This window comes from Strongylocentrotus purpuratus, unplaced genomic scaffold, assembly GCF_000002235.5.
Source record: "Strongylocentrotus purpuratus isolate Spur 01 unplaced genomic scaffold, Spur_5.0 spur5_contig_845, whole genome shotgun sequence".
Lineage (NCBI taxonomy): Eukaryota > Metazoa > Echinodermata > Echinoidea > Camarodonta > Strongylocentrotidae > Strongylocentrotus > Strongylocentrotus purpuratus.
In genome coordinates, this window is record NW_022145552.1 from 79,831 (window position 1) to 104,639 (window position 24,809).

Consider the following 24,809-nt stretch of genomic DNA (forward strand, 5'->3'; position numbering starts at 1 on the left):
CTCAAGGGATTATTGATAATTCATTATTGAAGCAAAAAATATTATCTAAAGATCATTATTGAGAGATCAATGAAGAGAGCAACCAGTGGCATGAAAGGCCTGCCATAGTGAAGTTCAACTTAAAGCTGATCTTAGCCTTTGTGAAACACCCCAGGACAATCCATAGCTCTCACAGCCTTCTTGCAGACAGATTTTTTTGTTAATATCAAGTTGAGATGATGTTTACCATAAATCAGTACCAATCAAATAAAATTGCAAAGACATTGTAGTTGAGGTAAAATTTCACATTTTATTCATCTCTTTGTCAACATATTGCTATACATCGTCCTTCATCTCACCTCAAATGTAACATTCATATGTGCAAAATACCATCACAGATAATTTATTTATACATGCATAATGGTCCACCATTTAAATTGTTCTACTTCTTTTTCTTCAAACAGGACGTTTTACAGACCACAGATCTCATTTAAACTACAATGTTCAATAGTTGGACCGGGAAGAATTTGATCAATACATAAATGTATATTTGTCTGTTGAGAGCCATAAGGGTGTTCACTCAAATACCACTATACAGAGTTCATAAGCTTCTGTCTCTCAGCAGATGGGGCAATTGCTGACATTACATTATCTGCTGGCAGAAGACATATACCGAGTCAATAAGGGTCCCACTTGTGCTTTGCAAAACAACTTCATTCACACCAATGTGCTTGTTATATAAAATAATACATCTGACTAGGTTTGCTTATCACTCTTTGGCATGAGTAACAAAACTTTAGCCGTCGTAAATCTCCATGTAATTATAATAATACTCCGCTTTTATATAGCGCATCTGACGATATCTCTAATAAAATGCTTTACAGATATATTATGTACAAATACACACAGACAGACCAAGAGGTACAGTTACTAAGTTATTCATAGTTTCATACCCCTTGTAATGATGTTGTTTGTGTCTTTGTAACTAAAGAATGAAAGATCTACTGGTTGATTATGAGGGCCTTTATTGAATACTTTTAGATGTAAGCTTTAAATTGTCACATGTCAAACAAATATAATTTGGGACGAATCAATTTTTCACAAACTTAAAAAATTACCAAACTTAGATGTTAAACTATATTCACTCTAACACTGCTTGAAGTAAAATGATGTAGATGATCAACATTGCCCCGAAGCAAGAATAATTTTCCACAGCATTAGATATTGGTGCAACACCGTTTAGATCATATTCAAGTTATTAATACACTATGGGCACTTAGTGGGATACACCCCCAGTAGTGCACAGGGAATTTTGGAAATTTTTGCCAATGGCACTGGCTCTTCTTGGTAAAGTTCTTCACTACTTATCCAGCATCTCGGTCATTTCTGGAACAGCCTGCCAAAACAATAACAAACAAAAACGATTTATAATTGATTTAGCATCTAGATTCAACTACACAATGTGATCAAAATAGGATTTAAAATAGAACAAATTAACAACAAAGGCAATGCCAAGATGCTGACATAAATGTAGCTCACAACTATCCTATTTCTACGAGTCAACATTTCCTAGTGAAAAAGAAGGCATTTGAATAGCACAACAATGCAGCCTTAAGTGCTTGATGCTCCAAATTCAAATGTTTTAAGCTAATGGGTGTCTCTTTGAAGAGTTAAAAACAGAAATTTCCTCCAAATGCTTTTCTCCTGCATTTACAGAATACCTGAACACAAAATTATTTTTTCAGAAAATGTATTTCAGTGTTGGAGTTGCCATTAAAAAACATGACAAAGGCTTTGTGTCACATCTTTCAAAGATGTTCATGTGTGGGTATATAGTCATTCGTGAAGTAGGCAACTTGGCGATCACGACATAACACAGAGCCAACAGGTAGTATGCTCCCATGCGTACGTCCGTGTGCTGCCCTCTATATACCCACGCATGAGCAACTTTAACTCTCATCTCCCTGCCAACCATCTTACCTTGAAAAGATCAGCAACAAGTCCGAGGTCAGCGACCTGGAAGATGGGTGCGTCGGGATCCTTGTTGATAGCGACAATGGTTTTACTATCCTTCATACCAGCTAAATGCTGGATTGCACCTGAGATACCAACGGCTATGTACAATTGCTACAGAAAACGAAAGTAAAGCAAAGAAGGCAATATGCATCTTGTTAGAATCATCCATATTAATGAATCAGTTTCACATGTACATTAAAAATTTCGTTTTGGGAACACATTGGATTACTCTTCATTTAAAGCCCCACTGCACTACTTATGGCTACTTGCGCCCTCTATATAGCAAAAAATTACTACCAGGTAAGCGGTACCCCTTGGTCCCTCCTGATCCTCTTTTTCTCATGTTATGTTTGGAAGCGCTTAGTGATTGTAATAAGCACTATATAAAAACTAAGTATTATTATTATTATTATTAATTGAGAGCTGATTTGATGAGATAACCACTTGTCAGTGACCACGCAGGGAGGTCTAATCCCTCCTGGCCAAACTAGTGCAGATATCGCAAACAATAACTTATCAGAGCAATAATCAATACCAATGCAATAGTACTTGTATTCTGTCATATCATAAAAGGTTATTTTCAGAATGAATTGGGATACGTCTAATATTCCAGCTTCAGTGCTCAAATGCTGTAGAAGAGTATTAGCAAGATTTCTTTCCAGAAGTGGGCTCTACCGATTTTTTCCTCCTCGGACACAACTAAACATATCACTGCATATTTTCCCCCTTCATCCCTCCAACACCCATCTTCTCCAAGTAATAATGGATGCAAAGCATGGCTTTTAACATTTCAAAACCTGTTTTATTTAATCAGTTACCTCTGGGTATTAACCATAAGGCGTTACAAAAACAGATGTTGTATGGCCTTTGTGACCGACCCAAAAATCTTAAAATCTACGGTCGACTTTTTAATAAAGTTTTTTTTTTACTGTTGTTTAGAAAAAAGATGTTTAATGAATTTAAAAAAAAACTGTTTGTTTAAATGGGATATAAAGGCATAAAATCATCAAATTATACCCTAATTCTCACTCCTCTTTTGCCCTAGTTTAGAAATCCTGCTAGCGTAAACAAGTAGATCCCGGCCTCGTGTACGTGTATATATACCATGCACTGCACTAGCTAGAAACAAACGAGATTTGGGCATCATTCCTGGTTTTGAGTTTTTTGGGGTGACGGTCGCTGTTTTGAGGGTAACAACAACAACAACAAAAATCTAACCGACCGACCGACCCAGGTTCTGGCACCTAAAGGGCAATACAACATCTCTTTTGTTTAGGCCTAACAGGTAATGCATGAGGATGAGACTTACCGGGGCAACGATCTTGCCGGTCTGTCCGACCTGCATGTCATTGGGAACGAAACCAGCGTCAACGGCTGCTCGGGAGGCGCCCACGGCTGCATTCATCTTGGTAGCTAAAGTGTACAGGAGCTCAAAGTTCTCGCCATTCTTCATACCTCTCCCTAGAAGAAAATGAACATTCAAGAATTAGACACCAACTTTTCTTTTTCCTGTGTGCATCTAAGACTAAGAAAGTATTAATTCTTGGTGACGAGAAGTCCATTATTCCTGAAACTTAAACAACCAAACAGTGTACACATGTATCACATGATCTAGCAGCATACTCAAACTGCGATATCTTTAAATCCATCCACATGTTCATGATATAAAAACCAATTAAATCACAATAACAGATCAAGTAGTCGTAAAATAAGAGGACATTTGCAGGTAATATTGACATCCCCCTTCATGTGCATTTATCAAAGTCCCTATGTCCACAGGGAAGGCGTATCCGCACTGCAGTATGGGAGCAGGCTTGGGGTCCCCACTTTAATATCCCTTTTAATACTGTAAATATAAACATAAACCACATAAGAGCATCAAGCAAACCTACATTTTGACACATGTAAAACCTCTACGACATTGTTTATCTTGATATGCCCTCCATTCATGTTCACAAATTGATTAATTGAAGATTCAAACCCACAAGTTCTTTTTGTAGATTCTCAGACAACCAAGGATTGTGATAAGAGAAAGCCATCTGCCTTTGCCAATGTGATATAGTGATCTTACCTCCAGAGATGACTGTATCAGCACTGGTCAGTTCTGGTCGGTCACTCTTGGACAACGACTGGCTCAGCCAGGATGACTGGTCATTCTTGGCATCACAGGCAGGTGCTAAATAAAAATGACCATCCCATACATTTATTTATTTATTTATTTATTTATGATATTTATACAGATTGGCACATATCACCAATTTGGTGGTCTTCCACGAGGCACTGTTTGGTAAGAATATAAGATATACCAGCAGCAAAAACAAAATAGATAAATACACAAGCATATAAACAGGTAAAATACAAATTAATTGGTATCCTCATGAAATAACTGATCATTCAAGAAATACGTGAATGGAATTTTCAATTTGAATAGAAAATACATTAAAAAATGAAAATAAAATAAAGAATAGATGATACCACGTATTTAAAAGAAAGGAAAAAAAATGATTGAAAACGTACATTTGTTATAATCTGATATAGCTTATCCATCATTATATCGGGTTAATAGACTCTCCCAGTACCCCAGTCACACCAAGGAGACCAACACCAGGGGAGTGTTTCACAAAGATCCTAAGTAGAACTTAACACTAAGTTGGACTTAAAAAGTATGGACAGCCATTGGAGCCTTAAAATGAAATATATTCAAAAGCAAAAATTGGAGTATTTTAGACTTTTCATCAATTCCACATCAAGAACATGAAATCTCCCATGATAATAGAAAATATGAATGATTTGAATCAACATTTTATGCCTTCTAAAAAAAAATTACAAAATGTTTTCAAGGATGCTAATGGCTTCCCATAAATTTTAAGTCCAACTTAGAGATAAGTTCAACTTAGGATCTTTGTGAAACACCCCCCAGACCAACAACAGCCTGAACAAAGAATTGTACTACCCTGGATGGCAAAGAATTAGTTGGTCTGGAGTTGGTGTGACTGAGTTTTTTAGAGCATACAGTACCTGAATGTAATTCAACAGAATTTGTATTATTCTGTAGTCTATTTTATAATTCTCCTTTCTTAAATGATTCCCCTTAATTTCATAATGTGCCTAACAAAGGTTTTACTAGATAGCCGGCAGATTCATTATTATTTTCAATGTCATTATTATAATCACTATTATTATAATTATCATTATTATCAATATCATTATCATAACTTTTATTCTTAATAATATTGTTATTATTATTATTATTATAATCACTTTTATCATTATTATTATTGTTATTATTATCATTATCATTACTTTTATTACTATTATCATTATCATACCTATTATTATTATTATTATTATTATTATTGAGACTGAGTACATGTATTTTTTTGGACTGTCTTGTTCTGTTCTACCTGGTTCTGATGCTCCTGCTCCTCCTGTAGCTTCTGCTGGTTCAAATGCTGTACCCCTTACACTGAAGATCTTCAGGGCATCAAGGGACTTCACTGTGGCTATAGCGTTTCCTGGATCATACAAAGAAATATTTCTTTAAGTGTTCTTGACATACTGTAGTCTTCCCCAAGAAATGATACACACTGTATTATTAAACAATGTAAATACAAGAAACAAAGAGTCTCAATCATTCCTTGGGGGAAAAATAACGACAAACTTTGGTTCTCATATCCCATATCAGTTACAGATTAATTACAGTTACTCATCACGACAGAGTACGAAGGAAGTGAGAAAAAATTGAGAGAGAGAGAGAGACAGACACAGCAGGCAGAGACAAAGTGACTAAGACTGAGAGACAGGCACAGAGACATACTGAGAAATATGAGAGAAAAGAAAAAAAGAGAAATAGGGTGAAGAGTCCTGCCCCCCCCCCCTCCCCCACTCAGTGTTATTTAGGGTACGCGTATGCATGTTCCCTCCCGTTGAAACCACCCACCCTATCTCCGGTGCGTAAAGTCAGTCCGGGCCAGGTTTTTAAAAGCACCCCCCAGATTTGGTGTGTACTTATAAGTACTTAAAAGTCAATACGTCCTGAACTTTGTTACATAAAAAGTATACCTTTACCAGAGATTTTGGAACACGAATGTGGTCCCTCTGAGCCCGGAGTGGGGGGGGGGGGGGGGGGGGGGGAGGGGTGGGGCAGGTGAAGAGTACCTTTTACCTGTACATGGAAGATCCTACAATTACTGGTAAAACCAAATACTGATGAGCTAGAATCAATCCCAAACTTACCTGCATATATTGTCCTCACAAATGTGTCAGGGGCCTTGATGTCAATGATATCCGAGATGGGAGCAACGTCGAGCTTAGCAGCCAGGCGCGGCAGCAAGCTCTTCCCAAAGCTGGATGCACCCGCTGCGATATGACTGAAGTTGAATTGTGTTTGGGTGGCCATAAGGAGTGGGGTGAGAGACTCGGGGAGGAAACCCTTGTACTCCTCGCTCTCTGCCACCAAGATGCGGGTTACCCCAGAAACTTTGGATAATTCTTCCACTACCTGCACAAACATAATGTAAAAATTGTTACTGTAGTATAGATACTTATTAAGAATACTGCCACCTGGATACAGGACCAATATCCAGCTTAACAAATCAAACTGCTGCACATGTAAATCACAATATGCTTCACTAATGCTTTCATTAATAATGGTTGAAGTCTACTTGTTACAGGGAATTTTATATGTTCACTTTCTTAGCTGGCCATCAATTCAAATTATATTTTTACAACCATTTCACACAAAAGATTGAACACAACAGATCTACTCTCATTCTCATTTGATAATAGTGATCAGCCCATTTAAAATTTCTATTAAGATTTTGAGTTTGTGATCATCTTAATCCTTAAAGGGACTTGGTAACATTGTTCAGATGAGAGATACCGGTAGTGGTGCTCAGGTAGTGACTTCAATGCTTGATGTACAATTAAAGATAATCTGAAAATTTGAGTGAAAACGGACCATTATTCATGGTACAAATTGGGAAAAACTGATCGATTCCTTAATTCTCCCAAATATATTATTACAATTTAATTACATTTTAGGTGAATGAAAATCGTCACAAAGCAATAAAAATGACTCTACATTCCATTCCAGACATTTAAGTGTTGACATATTTTTTATAGCCTGTTTTATGTCTTTTTTTTAATGGAAAAACAGTTGGGAAAATTCAAAAATGGTTGGGAGAATTTACTGTTAATCACTGTTAGAGGGTGTCATACATCAACTCCTTCAAAGAAAACCATAAATATCTTTGTGGTTTGAGATTTTTTTCAGGATTTTTTGCATGTCAGAGGGTTAGTACAGTAGAAGGAATATATAGTAAGTCAACATTTTATACAAAAATTAAGCAATTTTTTCATCAACCTTCAACGATGTTACCAAGTCACTTTAAAAGTACAGGAACTGAAAGCAGACAATAAAGTGCCGCCATCTTTAGTACTGTTATTAAGAAATAAGTTCAGAAGATAAGCAACAACAATATTTAGAAAATTCAACATGAACAGGAAATTGCTATGCATACAGTTTTAAAGTAATCCTTTTGATACTGAAATCCTATTAGCAGGGTACTACACTATTACTACGACCCTTACCTTTGCACACTGGGTACCAGCAACAAGACAGGAGATCTCTCCCCCGACCTTCTTAGCAGCCGAGATGGCGTTGAGGGTGATGGGTACAAGATTCTCATTGTTGTGTTCTGCTACGATCAAAGTGCTGTTATGCCTTTGTAGGTAGGAGAGCTGAGAACAAACAAAACATAAAAATTTAGGGAAGTTATTGCTCTGTCTTTTTAAAAATTATGACCAAAAAGCTGAAAAGCACTGACTTTGAGAGCCTGGAATTGTTCAAAAATCATAAATAATTAGAAATCAGTGGTCAGTTTTTCAAACAGCATGGACCTAGATTCAAACAGCATGGACCTAAATTAATCTACCATGCCATAGCTTAACACAAAATTTCAACTGTGCATGAGGTATCCCTGAACAGCAAATTGTTTACGGAATTATGTAACCCAAGTTGACTTAACCAATTTGGTCAGAGCTAAAATATATATTTAGCCACAAAGAATGTTTCTGTACACAGAAAGATGTATATGGGCAGGGAATAATTTTCCTCAAATATTTTGATTAGCAATTTCAGGCGATGGATAAATATTTCAAATGAAATTCTGTACATTTCTATGGAAGAAAACTGCTACACAAAAGATATTTTGTATAGCTTCTTCTTCTTCTTAGTTGATCCCTCCACTGTTTTGGAGATTCCTGGAGTCCAAATAAGTAAATGTTTATAATCCGACCGGTTAGGAGCTTTGGAGAGTCATAGAACGAGAAGCATCAATTTTGTGTAGGAAAAGAGCGATAGTAGAAGTAGTCATGCAAAATGCATAGCAAATTGCGATGCGATACCAGGAAAATTATTCCCTGATGGGACTACGCGACACGTGCGCGATATCTATCCGGTCTGGATAGATATAATAATTTACCAAATATATCAATTAGTTGGCGGTTTCGCGGCAAAATTTGTATCATCACGTATTATTAGTCAAAACATATTCTTTCACATGATTTGTAATTAGAGCTCCCATTTCATTTTTTGAGAGAGGGGGCGTTTCCAAAACTAGTCTAGACATCTAGATCTATACTTAAAGGAGTCATCAAGAATGTGAATAGTCTCCTGTATTTTGATGGAAAAGTGCAATTGAAAGTTCAGTGTGCACATTCATTCACGTTTTCATATGCGCAGCTTTGCTCAATTACAAAGAGTCTTTAGTGTCAGCACGGTCAGGCGCGGGGCTTGGGGTAGATCTACAATTAACTGTGCGAAAGCTTTCGTCCTTGAAGCCTAATTTGCATCAAGAAAACATCTTTTTTGTTTTAAATCACGCTTAACCGTGAGCATGTGTGAAGTTAGTGACCATAATGACGATGATCATCATAATGTGAATTACTTAGACTAGTCTAGATTCTAGTTTGTAGATCTAGATCTAACTTACATGAATTTAATGAGGATCTGAGATTACAGTCGCTAACTTCACACACGCGCGCACATATACGCACCCCATCTTGCGTCGGTATGCACTTGTAAGTTGTATTGTGCAGCATGGCAGTTTGCCATGAAACTTGTGAGAAAGTGTACATTATGTCTTCGTTTTTAGGAAAGGTAGATCTAGATCTACACCAAAAAGATATGAAAATTGAGTCTTCACCGAAGTCCCAACATACAACATTGCACATGGGACTAACGAAATAGAACACGGGCACTTTTGCCATTGCGCTTGCGGGGCGAGCCAATTAGACTCTAGACTAGATCTACCTTTGTTTTTGGAAAGTCCATATTTTCATCTAAATATTTATAAAAATGAAAATTCATACCGTCTGCCCGATCCTCCTTGTAGGTCTGCTAACAAGCCCAAACATTTCCAGTCAGTAAGAGTTAGATAGAGCTAGAAATAGTAAGTTAGAATGAAGCGTAAAAATTGCCAAATTGCATAAGAAATGTCGCCCTCTTTCGATCAATTGTTGTTCAATGTCTATTAGTTACAAAACCAAAGCCAACGCAAAAAGCATGATTGCAAAATTTGCTTACAAAACAGAATGGGGTGGGTCGGTCGGTCGTACCACCTCACCCGTACCCCCCCCCCCCCCACCTCCCTTAGCTTAGCCCTGCATCTTAGGCGATATTAGGCCAAATAACAAAAATGAAGTATTTCTCGGCCCCGCCCGCCTCCTTTTTGGCCGCCACCTCCTATTTTAATTATTTACAATTCAGAAATAAAAAGGCTCCCCCCCCCCAAAAAAAAAACAACAACAATAAACAAACGCATGTGATAGGATACAAATCAATCGCTTTGGCTCACATAGCACAATATCTGTGAATAAATAGGCTTGGTCGGATTTAATTAGCATGGCAGTCATCTTGGAAAAAATAGCAAAAAATAGGAAAATAGTAAATATGCCCTGCATGCCTCCTCCTTTTTGTTTTTTTAAGTCCGGAAGAGAAACACGTCATTTTTGTTATTTGGCTTTAGTCTATAAACAGAATCAGATAAAGAGAATCGAGAATAGATTTCGCTGTGCTATGAATAAAAGAATCCTGACCCCGCACGGAATGAACTCGGAAGTTAAAAATGGAGATGTTCTACCGAGATTCGCGGTGTGTAGATGTAGACTCAGAGTACGCAGGAATATAGTTCCTTCAATAATATTTCATTTGTGTGATATAGTGACCGAATTCGGCAGCTAACCGAAAAAGGCCCCCTTCAAAAGTGGTCAAAAGTCCTACCCTATTACGGGAGGGTAGTTTTTCTTTAAGGTCATCGAAGTAGGAATCAATGATATTTATATATAATAAATATAAATAATCTTTTCTCGTTAATGTATTCTTTAGTTTGTTTAAAATCAAAGTTATACAAACATTATATTTATTTGATTATAATTTTAAGATTTAATATTTAAAAAATTATATTTTAATAATTCATAATAGTCTAATGTTATTTCATTCTAGATATAAATAATTTTAAGTGATTTACAAATGTCAAATTGCTCTAATATATTTATAATCGATCATCAGTGGAAAGCAGGCATAGGAATAAACAAATCCAGTAACAGTATCAAATCAATGGAATAGCATTTTTTTTAAAAGAATACCCTCATCAAAAGTTCATCATAAGGCCTTTGTTGAATCTGCGGAACGGCAGCATCCTACTTAACAGTTACACCCCCTACAAAAAAAAAAGTAAAAGCAAAAAATAATGATTTACAAATTTCAAATTGCTCTAACATATTTGTAATCGATCATCGGTGGAAATCAGACGAATAGGAATAGGAAAATCCAGAACAGTATCAAAGCAAAGAAACAGCATTAAAAAAGAATACAAAGATCAACAGTTCATCATAAGGCCTTCGTTGAATCTGCGGAATGGCAGGACCCTACTTAAACGTTACAGCTCCTACAAACAAAAAAGTTAATGCAAATAATAAAATATAATAATGATGAAGAAAAAAAAATAATCATCAGAATGATAATAATAATAATAATAATAATAATAATAATAATAATAATAATAATAATAATAATAATAATAATAATAATAATAATAATAATAATAATAATAATAATAATAATAATAATAATAATAATAATAATAATAATAATAATAATAATAATAATAATAATAATAATAATAATAATAATAATAATAATAATAAAAGTAATACTAAAAGTGATAATTAAAGATTAAAAATAAAATAATAATATCAATAACAAGAACAGTAACAGAAGAAGGAAAAGAATATCAACTATATTATTAACAGTTATAAACAATTCATATTAATAAATATTGATATTACATTTCCATGTAAAGATTTAAAGGCCCACTGCACTACTTGTAGCTACTTGCGCCCTCTATATAACAAACAAAGCCTAATCGGTGACCATTGGTCCCCCATGATCCTCTTTTTCTTATGTTAACTGAGAGCTGAGTTGATGAGATAACCACCTGTCCAGTGACCTTGCAGGCCGGTGTAATCCCTCCTGTAAACTATGGCAGATAAGCTTTAAAAGAAGAAAAAAACAGGTAAGCTTAACCAATCATCTTTGGCTTAGCCCAATAATCTACGACCGTCGAAGGACGATCAGAAATGATATGCATTGGCCTAGCTAGAGCTCTAGACCTACAGTAGATACGGAGACGAATATTGATAAATCAGGATGATTCCTGTCGACGAGATGACCGAATGTATCATTTTACATGTTATCTAGAGTATATTGATGACCAAATAACATTTCTGTCATAATAAAAGTTAAATTTATATTTTTGCTCTCTCGCTTCAGGGATCCGGATAATATAGTTTTGGCAAGAGGCCTTTCAAGGCCCTCTCGAGAAAATGATTCGGAGGGGTCGAAAACATGTCCTCTAACTCTTAGATGAATTTTGGATTGGTGTGACGCGAAACTTTCTAACTCCTAAAAGGGTGCCGTGATTTTTAAAAAGAGGGGTGAAAAAACACTGATCTCGTATATAGTAGACTAAAATCTGGCACATATTAATAGTGAAGCCAGTTTGTGTTTGATTGGTTGAAAATCGTAACTTTCTTATTTTTTATCGGAGTTTGTTCTAAAACCACCTTAATATCAAGGTGGACTTTCCCTTCGGTAGAAAAACAAAACGCTAGTACTAATAGAAGAACACAGGAAAATAAGAGAAGCAGACTTATGAAAGTTTGAATCAAATCGGATTAAAATGAGAAAGTTATGATTTTTTTAAATAAAATGTGCAATCACTGTAAGTTGTGGGCTCTTCATGTTGACTAAATTCAAATGACTCTCTAATGTAGTGGCGGACAACTTTCCCACTGATTTATTCAAACACACAAAATGACTCAAATTTCAATTCTTCGAAACTGCCTTTCTTTTTAGAGGACCTATTATGTTGATAAGTGCCTCAAGGGTTTAGGGAGAACCATAAATTAACATTTTTGTTCAGTAGAGTTTTCCGTGTTACCTCTCAACTCACAGACCAGATTGGCAATTTTAGATTGCACTCATTTCGTAATCTCATGATTTATTTCAAACATTCATAATTTTTCTTATTGTTGGTCCGATTTATTTCAAACTTTCAACATTCTGTTTATCTTATTTTTTCTGCTTTTATACAACGAACTTGTTACAAGGTTTTTGTTTACCTTAGACCTAGATAATTCATCTGAGTCGAATATGGGATCAGAGAATATTATTTTGTTGATATACCTCAGTATAGAAAGAAGAAAAAATCAATAATCACAGTGTTGTCCCGCTGAATTTCGTATAATGCGTAACTGAATTAATGATGAGGAGCTGCCACTGTAACTTCTGACACTTGTTCTACCCCTGGCATTACTTCCTCCTACATAATACCTCTGACATCTTTACCCTTTCATATTGCCTGGAGAAAATCATCCAACGACGATGGAAACACCAGTAATCTCAACAACAACAACAACAACAACAACAACAACACACCGAATCATGAATTCGCCAGCGGCTTGATTGGGTGGGAAAAGGTGTTCCATTCCATTTTCATGATTGCTATCGACAGATTCTAAGATTCTAAGATTCCAACAAATATGTAGATGTGAATGCTCGGGAAAGGAGGGGATTTGTTGAGCTTTGGAATGAAGGGGGGAGGGGGGATATGTAGGTTTGTATGTGTGTCTGAATATTGTGAGCGTATGTGGTGTGTCTGTCTGTCTGTCTGTAGGTAACTCTTTGATTTATAATATTCGTTCAGTATAATTAATTTGAAAACATTATGTACTGTGTATTAAACTATCTTATGTATTTTTTTTTGTTGAGAGATGTACAATTTTCCTTATATTTTGATATGATATGTAAATCAATGAAGCTGTATGTTTATCTTTTATATATTTTGTACTGAATGAATACAATAAAACAATGCTACAAAAAAACAAAAAAAACGACAATGCTTCGACGATTTGTACGAGAGCGGGAATATCTAATCATTCCAAGAAACGTTGACATTAAAATAAGCCAAATAAGTGTTATTATAACATGGAAAAGTATATATGTAAAACAAATCTGAAGGAAAAGAAATTTATGAAAAAGTGGTTACTTTTCGCAAACTGTTTCTGATCATTAATTTCTTCTAAAATCATTTTGCCAAGTAAATCTGTGATATTTTTTTAAAAAAGTGAACTTCAACTTGTAACTGATATCTATAAATGATTTTCTTATCATATTTTGAATGGCCAAGAATATTATTCTGAAATTCTGCATGTAAAAATCAATTCTTGTGTACATAATAATGTGAACAAAAGTATTTAATAAAGAATCCCTGTGGAAGGGGGGGGGGGAATTCGTCTTGATTTGGAATAAAAAAGTAAAATGTACATTTTCGTGTTGTCTCATTCTGAGCATGAGAGAAAGAGCGGGAGGGAGATAGAGAGAGAGAGAGAGAGAAAGAGAGAGAGAAAGAGAGAGAGAGAAAGAGAGAGAGAGAGAGAGAGAGAGAGGTTAAGGAAAAAGGGGCAGATGACAGGATACAGTCGTAAAGCATGGCACATATACAGCGAAATTTAAACGTACGTGTGCAATATGAGAGGGCAAGCGACCGAGAAGGGTGAGGGGGTAGAGCGGTATTATTTTGTCCCAACCATTGCAAATAGACCCCCTTTAGGCGCGAAACTTTACAGTAAAGGATTTTTACACCATTTTGAGACAAAAAAGAAAAAATAACAGTGCACATGATCCGGTGGAACTAGAATCGTTGAAAAGTTCTGGTAAAATTTGCCAAATTGCGTAAGAAATGTCGCCCCCTTTCGATGAATCATTGTCCAATGTTTATAAGTTACAAAACCAAGGCCAAGTACGTACATGATCTAATGCAATGTAATAATTTGCTTATAGAGAGAAACAGGGGCGGGTCGGTCGGTATATCCCGCTCCCCAGTCCCCTTGCATCTTAGCATAAACAGTTTATCTAAAGTGGAATCCGCTATGCTCTGAATAATGGAATATCCGATCCGTCCCCACGCAGAAATGTACACATTCAAATTGATGAGGAGTCCTTATTACTTTACAGGTGAATGCAAAATTAAAAATCATTAATCCATGTCACTGCAGCTGTTTTTCATTTTCCTATTTAGTGACCGAAATCGGTAGCTAGCCGAATTCAGTCCCCGCCAAAAGTAGGTCAAAGATCACTACCCTATTACGGGAGGGTAGCATTATCTTTAGGTCAATGCATTTTGTCGTCAATATATTATATATAATTTATTACATTATATTTTCTCGTTAATATATTTTTAAGTATATGTTACATTAGAATTATACAAATAGTAACATTTTGTGATTTAAATATACAAATTCTAATTTAAAATATGATTATGTTTAATTTAATTTCAAATACAAATTTTAAATTGTCTCTTGCTAATGTATTACATCATTTACATGAATAAATCCTTTTAAGTGATTAACAAATTTTAAATTGCTCTATTATATTTGTAATCGATCATCAGTGGAAAGCAGGCGAATCATCGTTGTAACGGATTGGACAAGATACATGTAAATACTTTTCAGGTAATACTTGATAGGAATGAACAAATCAAGTAACACTACGGAATCAAAGGAATAACATTAAAAAGGGAATACCCAGATCAACAGTTTATCATAAGGCCTTTGTTGAATCACGGGCATGGCAAGAGCCAAATTACTCCTTAGAGGACCTATTAGGCTATAATATACTTGTATTTGGATTAATTCCCCAAGCGAGAAGGCGTTTGGGAGATAAAACATAAATTAATATTTGTGTACATTAAAAGAGTTGTCCGTGTTACGATTCAATCCACAAACAAGTCCAAACATTTCCAGCAAGAAAGAATAGTTGGAACGTTACACAGCTCAGTCCTGGAAAAAATGCCAAATTGCATAAGAAATGTCGCCCTCTTTCGATAATTTGTTGTCCAATGTCCTTAAGTTACAATACCAAGGCCAAGAACGTACAATGTACTCTATGTCTTTGGTAATGACTGATTATTGTACAATTTTGCTTGCAAAACCGAAATAATTATTAGCGAGCTTTCGATTTTCGCACCGAACGTCAGTTACTATACTACGAGTGTGGAGCACTGACCTCCACCGGCGTGGAGACGTTGCGCAGCCTAGTCCCAGCCGTTCCTTTCATGAACAGAGGAATACTATTGGACAGCAGCTAACCGAAATCAATCCCCGTCAAAAGTGGTCAAAAGTCACAACCCTTTAACGGTAGAATTGTTTATTCTTTTAAGATCAACGTAATATGTCGTCAATATTATTTTAAGAATAATATACATAATCTTTTCTCGTTAATGTATTCTTGATTATCTGTAAAATAAAGTTATACAAACAGTATGATTTTCGACTATTTATACAAATTAATCGTACTAAAAATTATATTGTTATAATTTATAATATATTTTGTTGAATCGTCATAGAAATAAATTATTTTAAGTGATTTAAACACAGCACATTTCAAATTGCTCTAACATATTTGTAATCGATCATCAGAGGAACGCGGAAAAATGTGTTGTGACGTTTTGGGCAAGATTCATGTAACAGCTGCACTGCTAAAGCCAGGGTAATTATGCTGCATTATTGTAGAGCGCTTAGAGACTTCTGACAAAGTAAGTGTTAGGCGCTATATAAGCACTGTAATTATTATTATTATTACTTTTTAGGTAATACTTGAATAGGAATAAACAAATGCAGTAAAACATATCAGATCAAAGGAATAGCAAAAAAAAAGAATACCCAGATCAACAGATTATCATAAGGTCTTTGTTGAATCAGCGACATGGCAGGAGCATAATTAAAAGTTCAACCCCCCCCCCTAAAAACAAAGGGAAGCCAACAAATGAAATATACTAAAAGTGAAGAAAAAAAAACAGTATGATTAGAATGATAGTACTAATAATAATGCTAATAATATTAATAATGCTAATAATAGAAATAATGATAATAATAGTGATAAAGTAATGATGACAATACTAAAAATGAAATGATAATAATAATAATAATCATAATACACGTAGTAATAAAATGAATAATAATAAATACAACAACAATAATATTAACATTAACAAGAACAAGAAAAAGAATAAACAGAAAATTAGTTACGGTTTTGACTTTTACAGCTATCAATAATTGATGATAATATTTTAGTTTATTTTAATGTTTTTAATGGAAATTTGTTAATCACATTCAATAATCAAAGTGTTGCCCCGCTGAATGTTGTATCATGTGCTTCTGAATTCATGAGAAAGAGTTGTCACTGTAACTTCTGACATTTTTTCTACCCCTGGCAATGTTTCTTCCCTAATACTAATTGGCATATTTAACTCTGACAGATTTACGCCAAACCGTAAATTCGCCACTGGCCTGATAGCGACCCTCATTTCGTATTATGAATAGCGACCCTCACTTTCGATGAATTGTTGTCCAATGTCCAGTTACAAAACCAATATCAAGCACGTACAATGTTCATGTATTTTTGAGTGTAATTACTATACTGTACAATTCGCTTACAAAACCGAAATATTAGCGAGCTTTCGATTTTCACATCGAACGTCGGCCCATACGAGCGTGGAGTCGTTGGGCAGCCCCAGCCGTTCCCTTCATGGGCGGAAGAGATGGCCAAGGCTTTTGGATAGGTACGGTCGGGACAGAAATCTGAAGAATGTTTAACGGCAACCATCTGTCATTTCATCATTAAAGGGAAAGTCCACCCCCAAAATAAGTTTGTTTCGATAGAGGCAGAATAATAAGAAAATCAGGTGAGTGAAAGTTTGAGCAAATTCTGAATGAAAATAAGAAAGTTATGAATTATTGAAGTTGTGATCAATCAAATACAAATTGGCAACTCTGTGACTTATTATACGAGCTCTCCTTCATTTGCTTTGTGCATAATATTCCATAAAATCATGTTTTCTTCGTTATTGATGACGGAATATAAATTTGTTCCTTGCAGGAGGAGTATAGAAACATATTTGCAATTATTATATTTAGGGTGCATGTATGGTTGAAATTTTTCTTGAGGGAAAATGAAAATTTTAGATTTTTTTAGTACTGAGCAAATGGAAGTTGTGCTCGCATGATACGTCATAGAGTTGCCAATTTGGGTTTGATTGATCACAACTTCAAAAATCCTAACTTCCTTATTTTTAATCGGAATTTGCTCAAACTTTCACTGACTTGTTTCTCTAATTTTTCTACTCCTATTAAAACTAACTTAATTTCAGGGTGGACTTCCCCTTTAACTTAGTGACCGAAGTCGGCGCGCAGCTAACCGAGATCAATCCCCGTCAAAAGTGGTCAAAAGTCACAACCTTTAACCGGGGAGGGTTGTATATTTTTTAAAGGTCATGGATTATAGGCGTCAATATTATATTAAGAATAATATAAATAATCTTTTCTCGTTAATGTATTCTTGATTATCTTTGAAACTAAAATTGTACAAACAGTTTAATTTTTCAATTATTTATAAAAAATGAATCGTATTTGAAATCATATTGTTATAATTTATAAATATTTTGTTGAATCGTTATAGATATAAATCATTTTTAGTGATTTGAAAATTTTAAATTGCTCTAACATATTTGTATTCGATTATCAGCGGAAAGCGGAAGAATGTGTTGTGACGTTTTGGGCAAGAGTCATGTAAATACTTTTCGGGTAATACTTGAATAGGAATAAACAAATAAACAAAAATATCAGATCAAAGGAATAGCAACAAAAAAAAAGAATACTCAGATCAATAGTTTATCATAAGGTCTTTGTTGAATCAGCGACATGGCAGGAGCATAATCAATGGGCAAGTCCACTCCAAAAATAACTTACTTTCAATAGAAGCAGAAGAGTCAGACAAACCAATCAAAAAAAGTTTGGGCAAAATCGGGTTACTGATAAGGAAGTTATGAATTTTTGAAAAAAAAGTATGTAAAACTATAGGACAATGGAAATCACTACACAAATTTGGTTATCAGTTTGTGACGTCATGTCCTCACTATTTATCAATTGATTTGTATAGTTTAATCCCAATAATTTCTCTTTTTATCCCCCAAAACTTAATTTCCTCTTGCCTTCGCCAAGGTTATATGATTTGTATCATATTGTGTGCATGACATTGCACAAAATCTTTTATGAACTTTGAAGAATTTATACTATTTTCTGAATATTGTATATTCATAATTATTAATTTTTATCTAAATAGTTTATCAAAATTCACATTTTTCATGATTTAACTGAAAAAAATTACACTATATTATTGCATCCACACAACAACATACTTTCAATCTAACTTGGATGCTGGTGTGAATAAATAAGATTCTTAGGGGGGAAATATAAAATTTATATTATCAATATAAAGAAAACAATGAGTGGATAGTGAGGACATTACCTCACAGACTCATGAGTGAATTTCCAATTTCTCTTGTGATTTTCATTGTTCTATAGTTTTACATACTTTTTCAAAAATTCTTAACTCTCTTATTAGCTATTCGATATTGCTCAAACTTTTTTTGATTGGTTTGTCTGATTTTCTGCTTCTATTGATAGGAAGTTATTTTTGGAGTGGACTTGGCCTTTAAAAGTTACACCCCTCCCCCACCCCCCCCCCCCCCCTACCCCTACTTTAGCGACACTCCTGGTTGGATTGCTATATCCCTAGATAATACATTGGAATCGAATGTAGTATTAGAAAATATTGTTGTTTTTTTTTCAAATATACCTCAGTATAGTCAATCACCCTTCTTGTCATTTGATAAGTTTTTAATGGAAAGTTGTTAATCACATTCAATAATCGTTTGGAAAGACGAAGAAAATGAATGGTGCTAATAATAGAGGCACTTTTTACAACACCAACACTTATAGCTGGCGTGTGACTAAATAAAATCATAATAAAAATCAGAGATGATCTTATTAATCTTTCTTGAAGGTTTGGTGGCTCTGAAAAGAGCCGTTTGGTTTGGCAAAGCTGGTGATGCCAAGTCATGTTCTAGTGCAGCATTTACTTGGAGGCCTTTGAGGTCTTCTTGGGGAGAAGGACAGCCTGGATGTTGGGGAGGACGCCACCCTGGGCGATGGTGACTCCACTGAGAAGCTTGTTCAACTCCTCGTCATTGCGGACAGCCAGTTGCAAGTGACGGGGGATGATCCTCGTCTTCTTGTTGTCGCGGGCGGCGTTGCCAGCCAGCTCGAGGATCTCAGCTGCAAGGTACTCGAGCACGGCAGCCAGGTAGACCGGGGCTCCAGCTCCAACACGGGCAGCGTAGTTCCCCTTGCGAAGGAATCGGTGAACACGACCAACTGGAAACTGAAGACCTGCACGAGCAGATCGGCTCTTAGCCTTGGCACGGGCCTTTCCACCTCCTTTTCCACGTCCAGACATGATGATTCGTTAGTCACGAGTCACAACAAAAGCTCACAAAGGATTGAACTGATGGTTTAAGGTGCGAGCTACAAATATATACCATTTTGGCGGATCCGAATTTACCGCTGGGCCATGTGACATAGACCAATCAGGGTCGCCGCTGCAGCAGTACAAAGGGCAATGGCACGCAGCTGCGTGATTTTCACCCCTTATTTGTATAGTGTCGGCTATTCGAGCCGCTGTTTTTCATTTCTAGCATTGTGTCTGGCCGGTTTCAGTTAAATGTAAATCACTGCTTTGTGTTCAATTTGAGTAAAGCATCAGATTGGCAAAACTCTTGATTTACGTGTGAGGTTATCCTTGGTCGTATATATTCGTCATGAACTTTTCATGACCATCCAAACTTCGATTAAATATTTATTGTGCATAAAATCTAGGCCTATAAAATAATTACTTGCAATTGACAGGTTTTAATATTATTGATAGTCCTTTTATTAGGCGTAGAGCTTAGTTGATTCGGACATCAACTGTTTAAGTCTAGATCCTTTTCCCTTTACCTCGCTTTTGTTACTGTTATTATTATAATTGGGAATGAAAGATAATTCCCAATAATAATATTGATTTTGTCTTCATTAACACTCACGGTTTTTATGTCATATCATTTTTAAAACGGGCCGATAGTTCCAATCAGTCATCACACAAAATTTAGCGATAGATGGAGCAGGCGGTGATGTTCGTGGGCAGAAATGACCGTCATTTTCGGCATTCTTAATTTCGTAAAATACTTTAATAGGGCCCTCTTTTTCGGGGCCGTGGGGAGTGCCCAGCCAGCCCCCACCGCATGCCGTTTATCACTGCCACTCGTTAGTTTACATAATTTTTAAGGGAGCTCATATGCCGTAGTATTCAGAAGAAATGGCCAATAATTATTAGTACTTGATCAGCGTGGTTGGTAGGCTATTTAGTCATGCTAATATTACACTTATATTTAAGATTGTATGTACGTAGCACAGTTAGTTTCGTATACTCTTTGTAAGATTTGTTATGCTTAGCTCTTTTCCCTATATGTTTTATGGACCTTTGCCTTGTGCAGCTGAGTCTGAATTGAATATTATACCAGTGATTTCAGGTTTTAAAATTGTTAAATGGGTGTCTTGGCAAGCGAAACGATGCCTCGTCGGAGGATTGTCTGAATGTGATTTAAAATTAATGACAAAACACATCAGTCTGTGGATTATTGTTTAGGACTAACTTGCTTACCTTTGTTTTATCATCCAGGCTACGGATTTATAGGATTCTACGACCAAGGTCTGTACGTGTAGACTAGGCGCTATGTGACACGCGACCGCCAGACGAGACGAAACCGCAACCCTCTAAGGAATCAGTGACCTTATTTCAGGGTAAAGGTCAAAGGAAAAAGCCTCGCCTGGGCAAAGTCAGCTATGGTTCGATTGCTCAGCGTTTATTGCCTGTCATTATGATTACAGCAGTGGAGTAGGGCTTATACATGAGAGAGAAAGAGATGAAGAGAGAGAGAGAGAGAGAGAGAGAGAGAGAGTGTGTGTGTGTGTGTGTGGTGGGGGGGGGGGTGGGGGGGCACACTAGTCAAATACAAACAAAACTCATCGGCATTACTTGAAAATTATCTATATTACTCTACGGATTCGTCGATAATAACGCCGACGAAATATGAGAATAACGTTTTATAATTATAAACCAGGCATAATCTACAAGAAAAGAAAGAAAATAGAGGGGGTGTCAGGCGTGGTATGTGTGTTGTGAGTGTGTGTGAGCAAGTTCAAAAGGGTTGTGTCACGTCGATCATCATCATAATTCTTCATCATCTTCCACACTCCTCCCCTCTCTGTCATAAATATATTATGCCTATATAATGCTTAGATTCTCTATATTTTAATCTGAAGAAATATGATAACTTTATTAACTTCATACAAAGTATAACAAAATAACAAACATGCATGTTCAAAGCCGGGTTCAAAGGTGATGAGAAAGCAGTTAACATTTATGTGGTGGTTGTTGTTGTTGATAATAGTTTAATGGCGTTCATTCAGTATTGAATATATACGCCATATCTTCAGTTTTATAAGAAAATCAATTATATAAGAAAACTGAGAATAACGATTTGTAATGACATAATTAATTAGTCAGTAACGCTGTTTATTAGGAGTCTTTGGATGGTTTGCAACTTCGTGTTTCTGCTTTTTTATAAGTTTAATCTGGTCAGCCCGGTTTCGGTTGCATGGGAAACTAGCTTTGCCCCGATTTGAAACCCATTTGAAACAGGCTTCTCGGCTACTCGGCGTGAGTGCGCAGTAATCTTATTTTATAACGCACGGTGCCTATAGACCACTCAGAAACACAGAAAATAATAAAATTGAGACACATCGTACAGGGGCGCTCCTGAACCGAATTGCCAATCCATTCAAGTATCGGGTCGAACAAAATGTTATGCAACTCTTTGAAATTACATGGGCGTAGTTCTGTAATTGATACCTATTGTTCAGGGGGTGATCTATTCATTCACCCCCCCCCCTGAATAATAGGTATTACGTAAGGATTCAGTGGCGGATCCAGGGGGCCCGGGGGCCCGGCCCCCCTCCCCCTGCATGGGAAAAAAAGGGAAAAAAGGGGGGGGGGAGGAGGGGAAAAAAAGAAGGGGAAAAAAAAGGGGGGGAAAAAGAAGGAAAAAAAAGAAGGGTAATAAAAGGAGGGAAAAAGAGAGAGAGAGAGAGAGAGAGAGAGAGAGAGAAGAAAAAGAAGGGAAAGAGGAGAGAAAGGGAAAGAAAGAAGAGGAAGAAGAAAAGAAAAGGGGAAGAAGTGATGGGGGGCGAAAGAGCCTCGCCTCCCCCTCCCCCAATCAAAAAAATAAGAGAGAAGGAAGGAAATAGAAAGAAGGGGTATCAGTTGCTATTTTTCTGCCAACAAGTTGTTGATCGGGGTGGGGGTGGGGAAAAATGCCCTTGTCTCCCCCCGCCCCGCTAAAAAAAAGAGAGAAAGAAGGAAAGGGAAAAAAGGAGAGCTAAAAGGGACCGAAAAAAAAGGTGAAAAGAAGGGGAAATAGATCATTTGCAGTTAATCCCGCCAACAACGTGTGGAGAAGGGTGGGGGCCGAAATGACCTTGCCTCCCCTCCCCCCCCCCCCCCATCAAACCTTAAAGAGAGAGAAGGAAGGAGAGGGAAAGGGAAAGAAAAAAAGAGAAATAATAAAGGTAGGGGAGATCAGTTGCGATTTTTCCGCCAACAAAGTGTAGATCGGGGGGGGGGGGTACTGGCGTATTGATCGGGGAGGGGGCTCGGGGGAAATAAAATTTAAACGTGGTTTATTTCTAATTCCATTACGGTGGTTTACACAAGTCATGATGCTGAAATGACATAATTTTCCGAGATTTTTCCTCATTCTTTAGTAAATTATACTTTTTTTTATGCGTTTGTACGTTAACAGCCAGGCAAGAAATATGCTTCTTGAGATGCCTACATGTCAGGGCCCGCTGAACGGCGGGGATCGGGAGCCTCCAGCCCCCCCCCCCCCCCCAATTTGTTTTGGAAAAGCGTTTTAAGGAGAAATAAAAAGAAAGAGAGCAAGAAAGAAAAATAGTTAACTACCAGTGTCACAACAAATAAGGTAACAAAAATTGCTCATCTGACCGTAATTAAACGCCTAAACCCCCTGAGCTTCCTGGGGCTCTGCCCCCTGGACCCCACTGGATGCTAATCTGACGGTAATGTAATGCCTAAAACCCATGAGCTTCTGGGGGCTCCGCCCGCTGGACCTCACGCCAATCAGTGTCCTGCCAGTGTCACAAATAAGGTATAAAAATATGTTCATCTGACCGTAATCAAATGCCTGAAACCCCTTGGAATTCAGGGGTTTCCGCACCCTCGACCCCACCAGGGGCACTGAGGCGGGTCCCTGAATGCTTATCTGACCGTATTTTGCCTTCAACCCATGAGTTTCCGGGGGCGGACAAGGTATCAAAAGATGTTCATCTGACCGAAGGCGCGTAGCCAGGGGGCAGTGGGGGCGGCCCCAACCAAAAAAAAGCCGGCCAAAAGAAGAGAGGAGAGAAAAGAAAGAGGACGTATGAAGAAAAAGGAGCAGACAATTTTTTTGTTGAAATTTTTTGAAAACTGAATTCAGACGAGGATTATAATGAACCGTCTTCTTTCTCTAATGATATAATGAAACGTAAAAGCTTCCGAGCTTTGCTCGGGAGGATGAATTTAGACGAAGATTAAGAGTAAAAAACGGTACAACGAATCGTCTTCTTTCTCTAATGATTTAATGAAATGTAAAAGCTTCCGCGCTTCGCGCGGGAGGGGGCAAACTGTATTCAGACGAGCAGTCGCGTACGCAGGGGGGTGGGGGGGGGGGTTGAACCCCCCTTCGGTTTTTTTTATGTGTGTATGTTAGAGCAAACCCCACCCCACCCCCCTTGTGATTTTTTTTTTTTTTAAATTAAAAAACAAAAAATAAAAATAAAATTCTGCCAATGGCTGACCAAAAGAGGTGACCTTACCCCCCCCCCCCTGAACGGAACAAAATGTCAATTTTTCAAATTTCGAGACCCCCCCCCCCCCCCCCCCCCCCCAAAAAAAAAAAAAAAAAAAAAAAAAAAAAAAAAGTATGATTTTGATTGAAAATGGAATGGAAGTTAAAGATAGATTTATGCCTATGATTATTATAGTGGTACCTCTTATTCCTAGTTTTCCTTAGTTTTTAAGTAGATATTTCCTCTACCTATAGTTAGGCGATATAGGACCTAGTAATGAGACCGTTCGTTTTTGAGGTTTCATGTCGAGCAGTATAACATAAATACATATTATTGACAAGTTTATCTAGTGATCTTTCTTGGAGTTTTGGTGGCTCTGAAAAGAGCCGTTTGTAGTAAATGTG

General features: G+C 36.7%; 2 protein-coding genes across 2 annotated transcripts; both read right to left on the reverse strand.

The window, feature by feature from the left end:
• Positions 1-269: 269 nt before the first annotated feature.
• On the reverse strand, positions 270-9,494 carry LOC577599 (electron transfer flavoprotein subunit alpha, mitochondrial). Its single transcript, XM_796871.5, has 8 exons — positions 9,370-9,494; positions 7,588-7,737; positions 6,232-6,496; positions 5,400-5,510; positions 4,067-4,171; positions 3,305-3,456; positions 1,960-2,106; positions 270-1,375 (listed from the first exon to the last, which is right to left on the reverse strand). The coding sequence occupies exons 1-8, from the start codon at positions 9,412-9,414 to the stop codon at positions 1,340-1,342; spliced, it is 1,011 nt and encodes a 336-aa protein (XP_801964.3). The 5' UTR covers positions 9,415-9,494; the 3' UTR covers positions 270-1,339.
• A 10,040-nt stretch (positions 9,495-19,534) lies between these two features.
• On the reverse strand, positions 19,535-19,915 carry LOC115926720 (late histone H2A.L3-like). The gene has a single exon (XM_030991916.1). The coding sequence runs from the start codon at positions 19,913-19,915 to the stop codon at positions 19,535-19,537; it is 381 nt and encodes a 126-aa protein (XP_030847776.1).
• Positions 19,916-24,809: the final 4,894 nt, after the last annotated feature.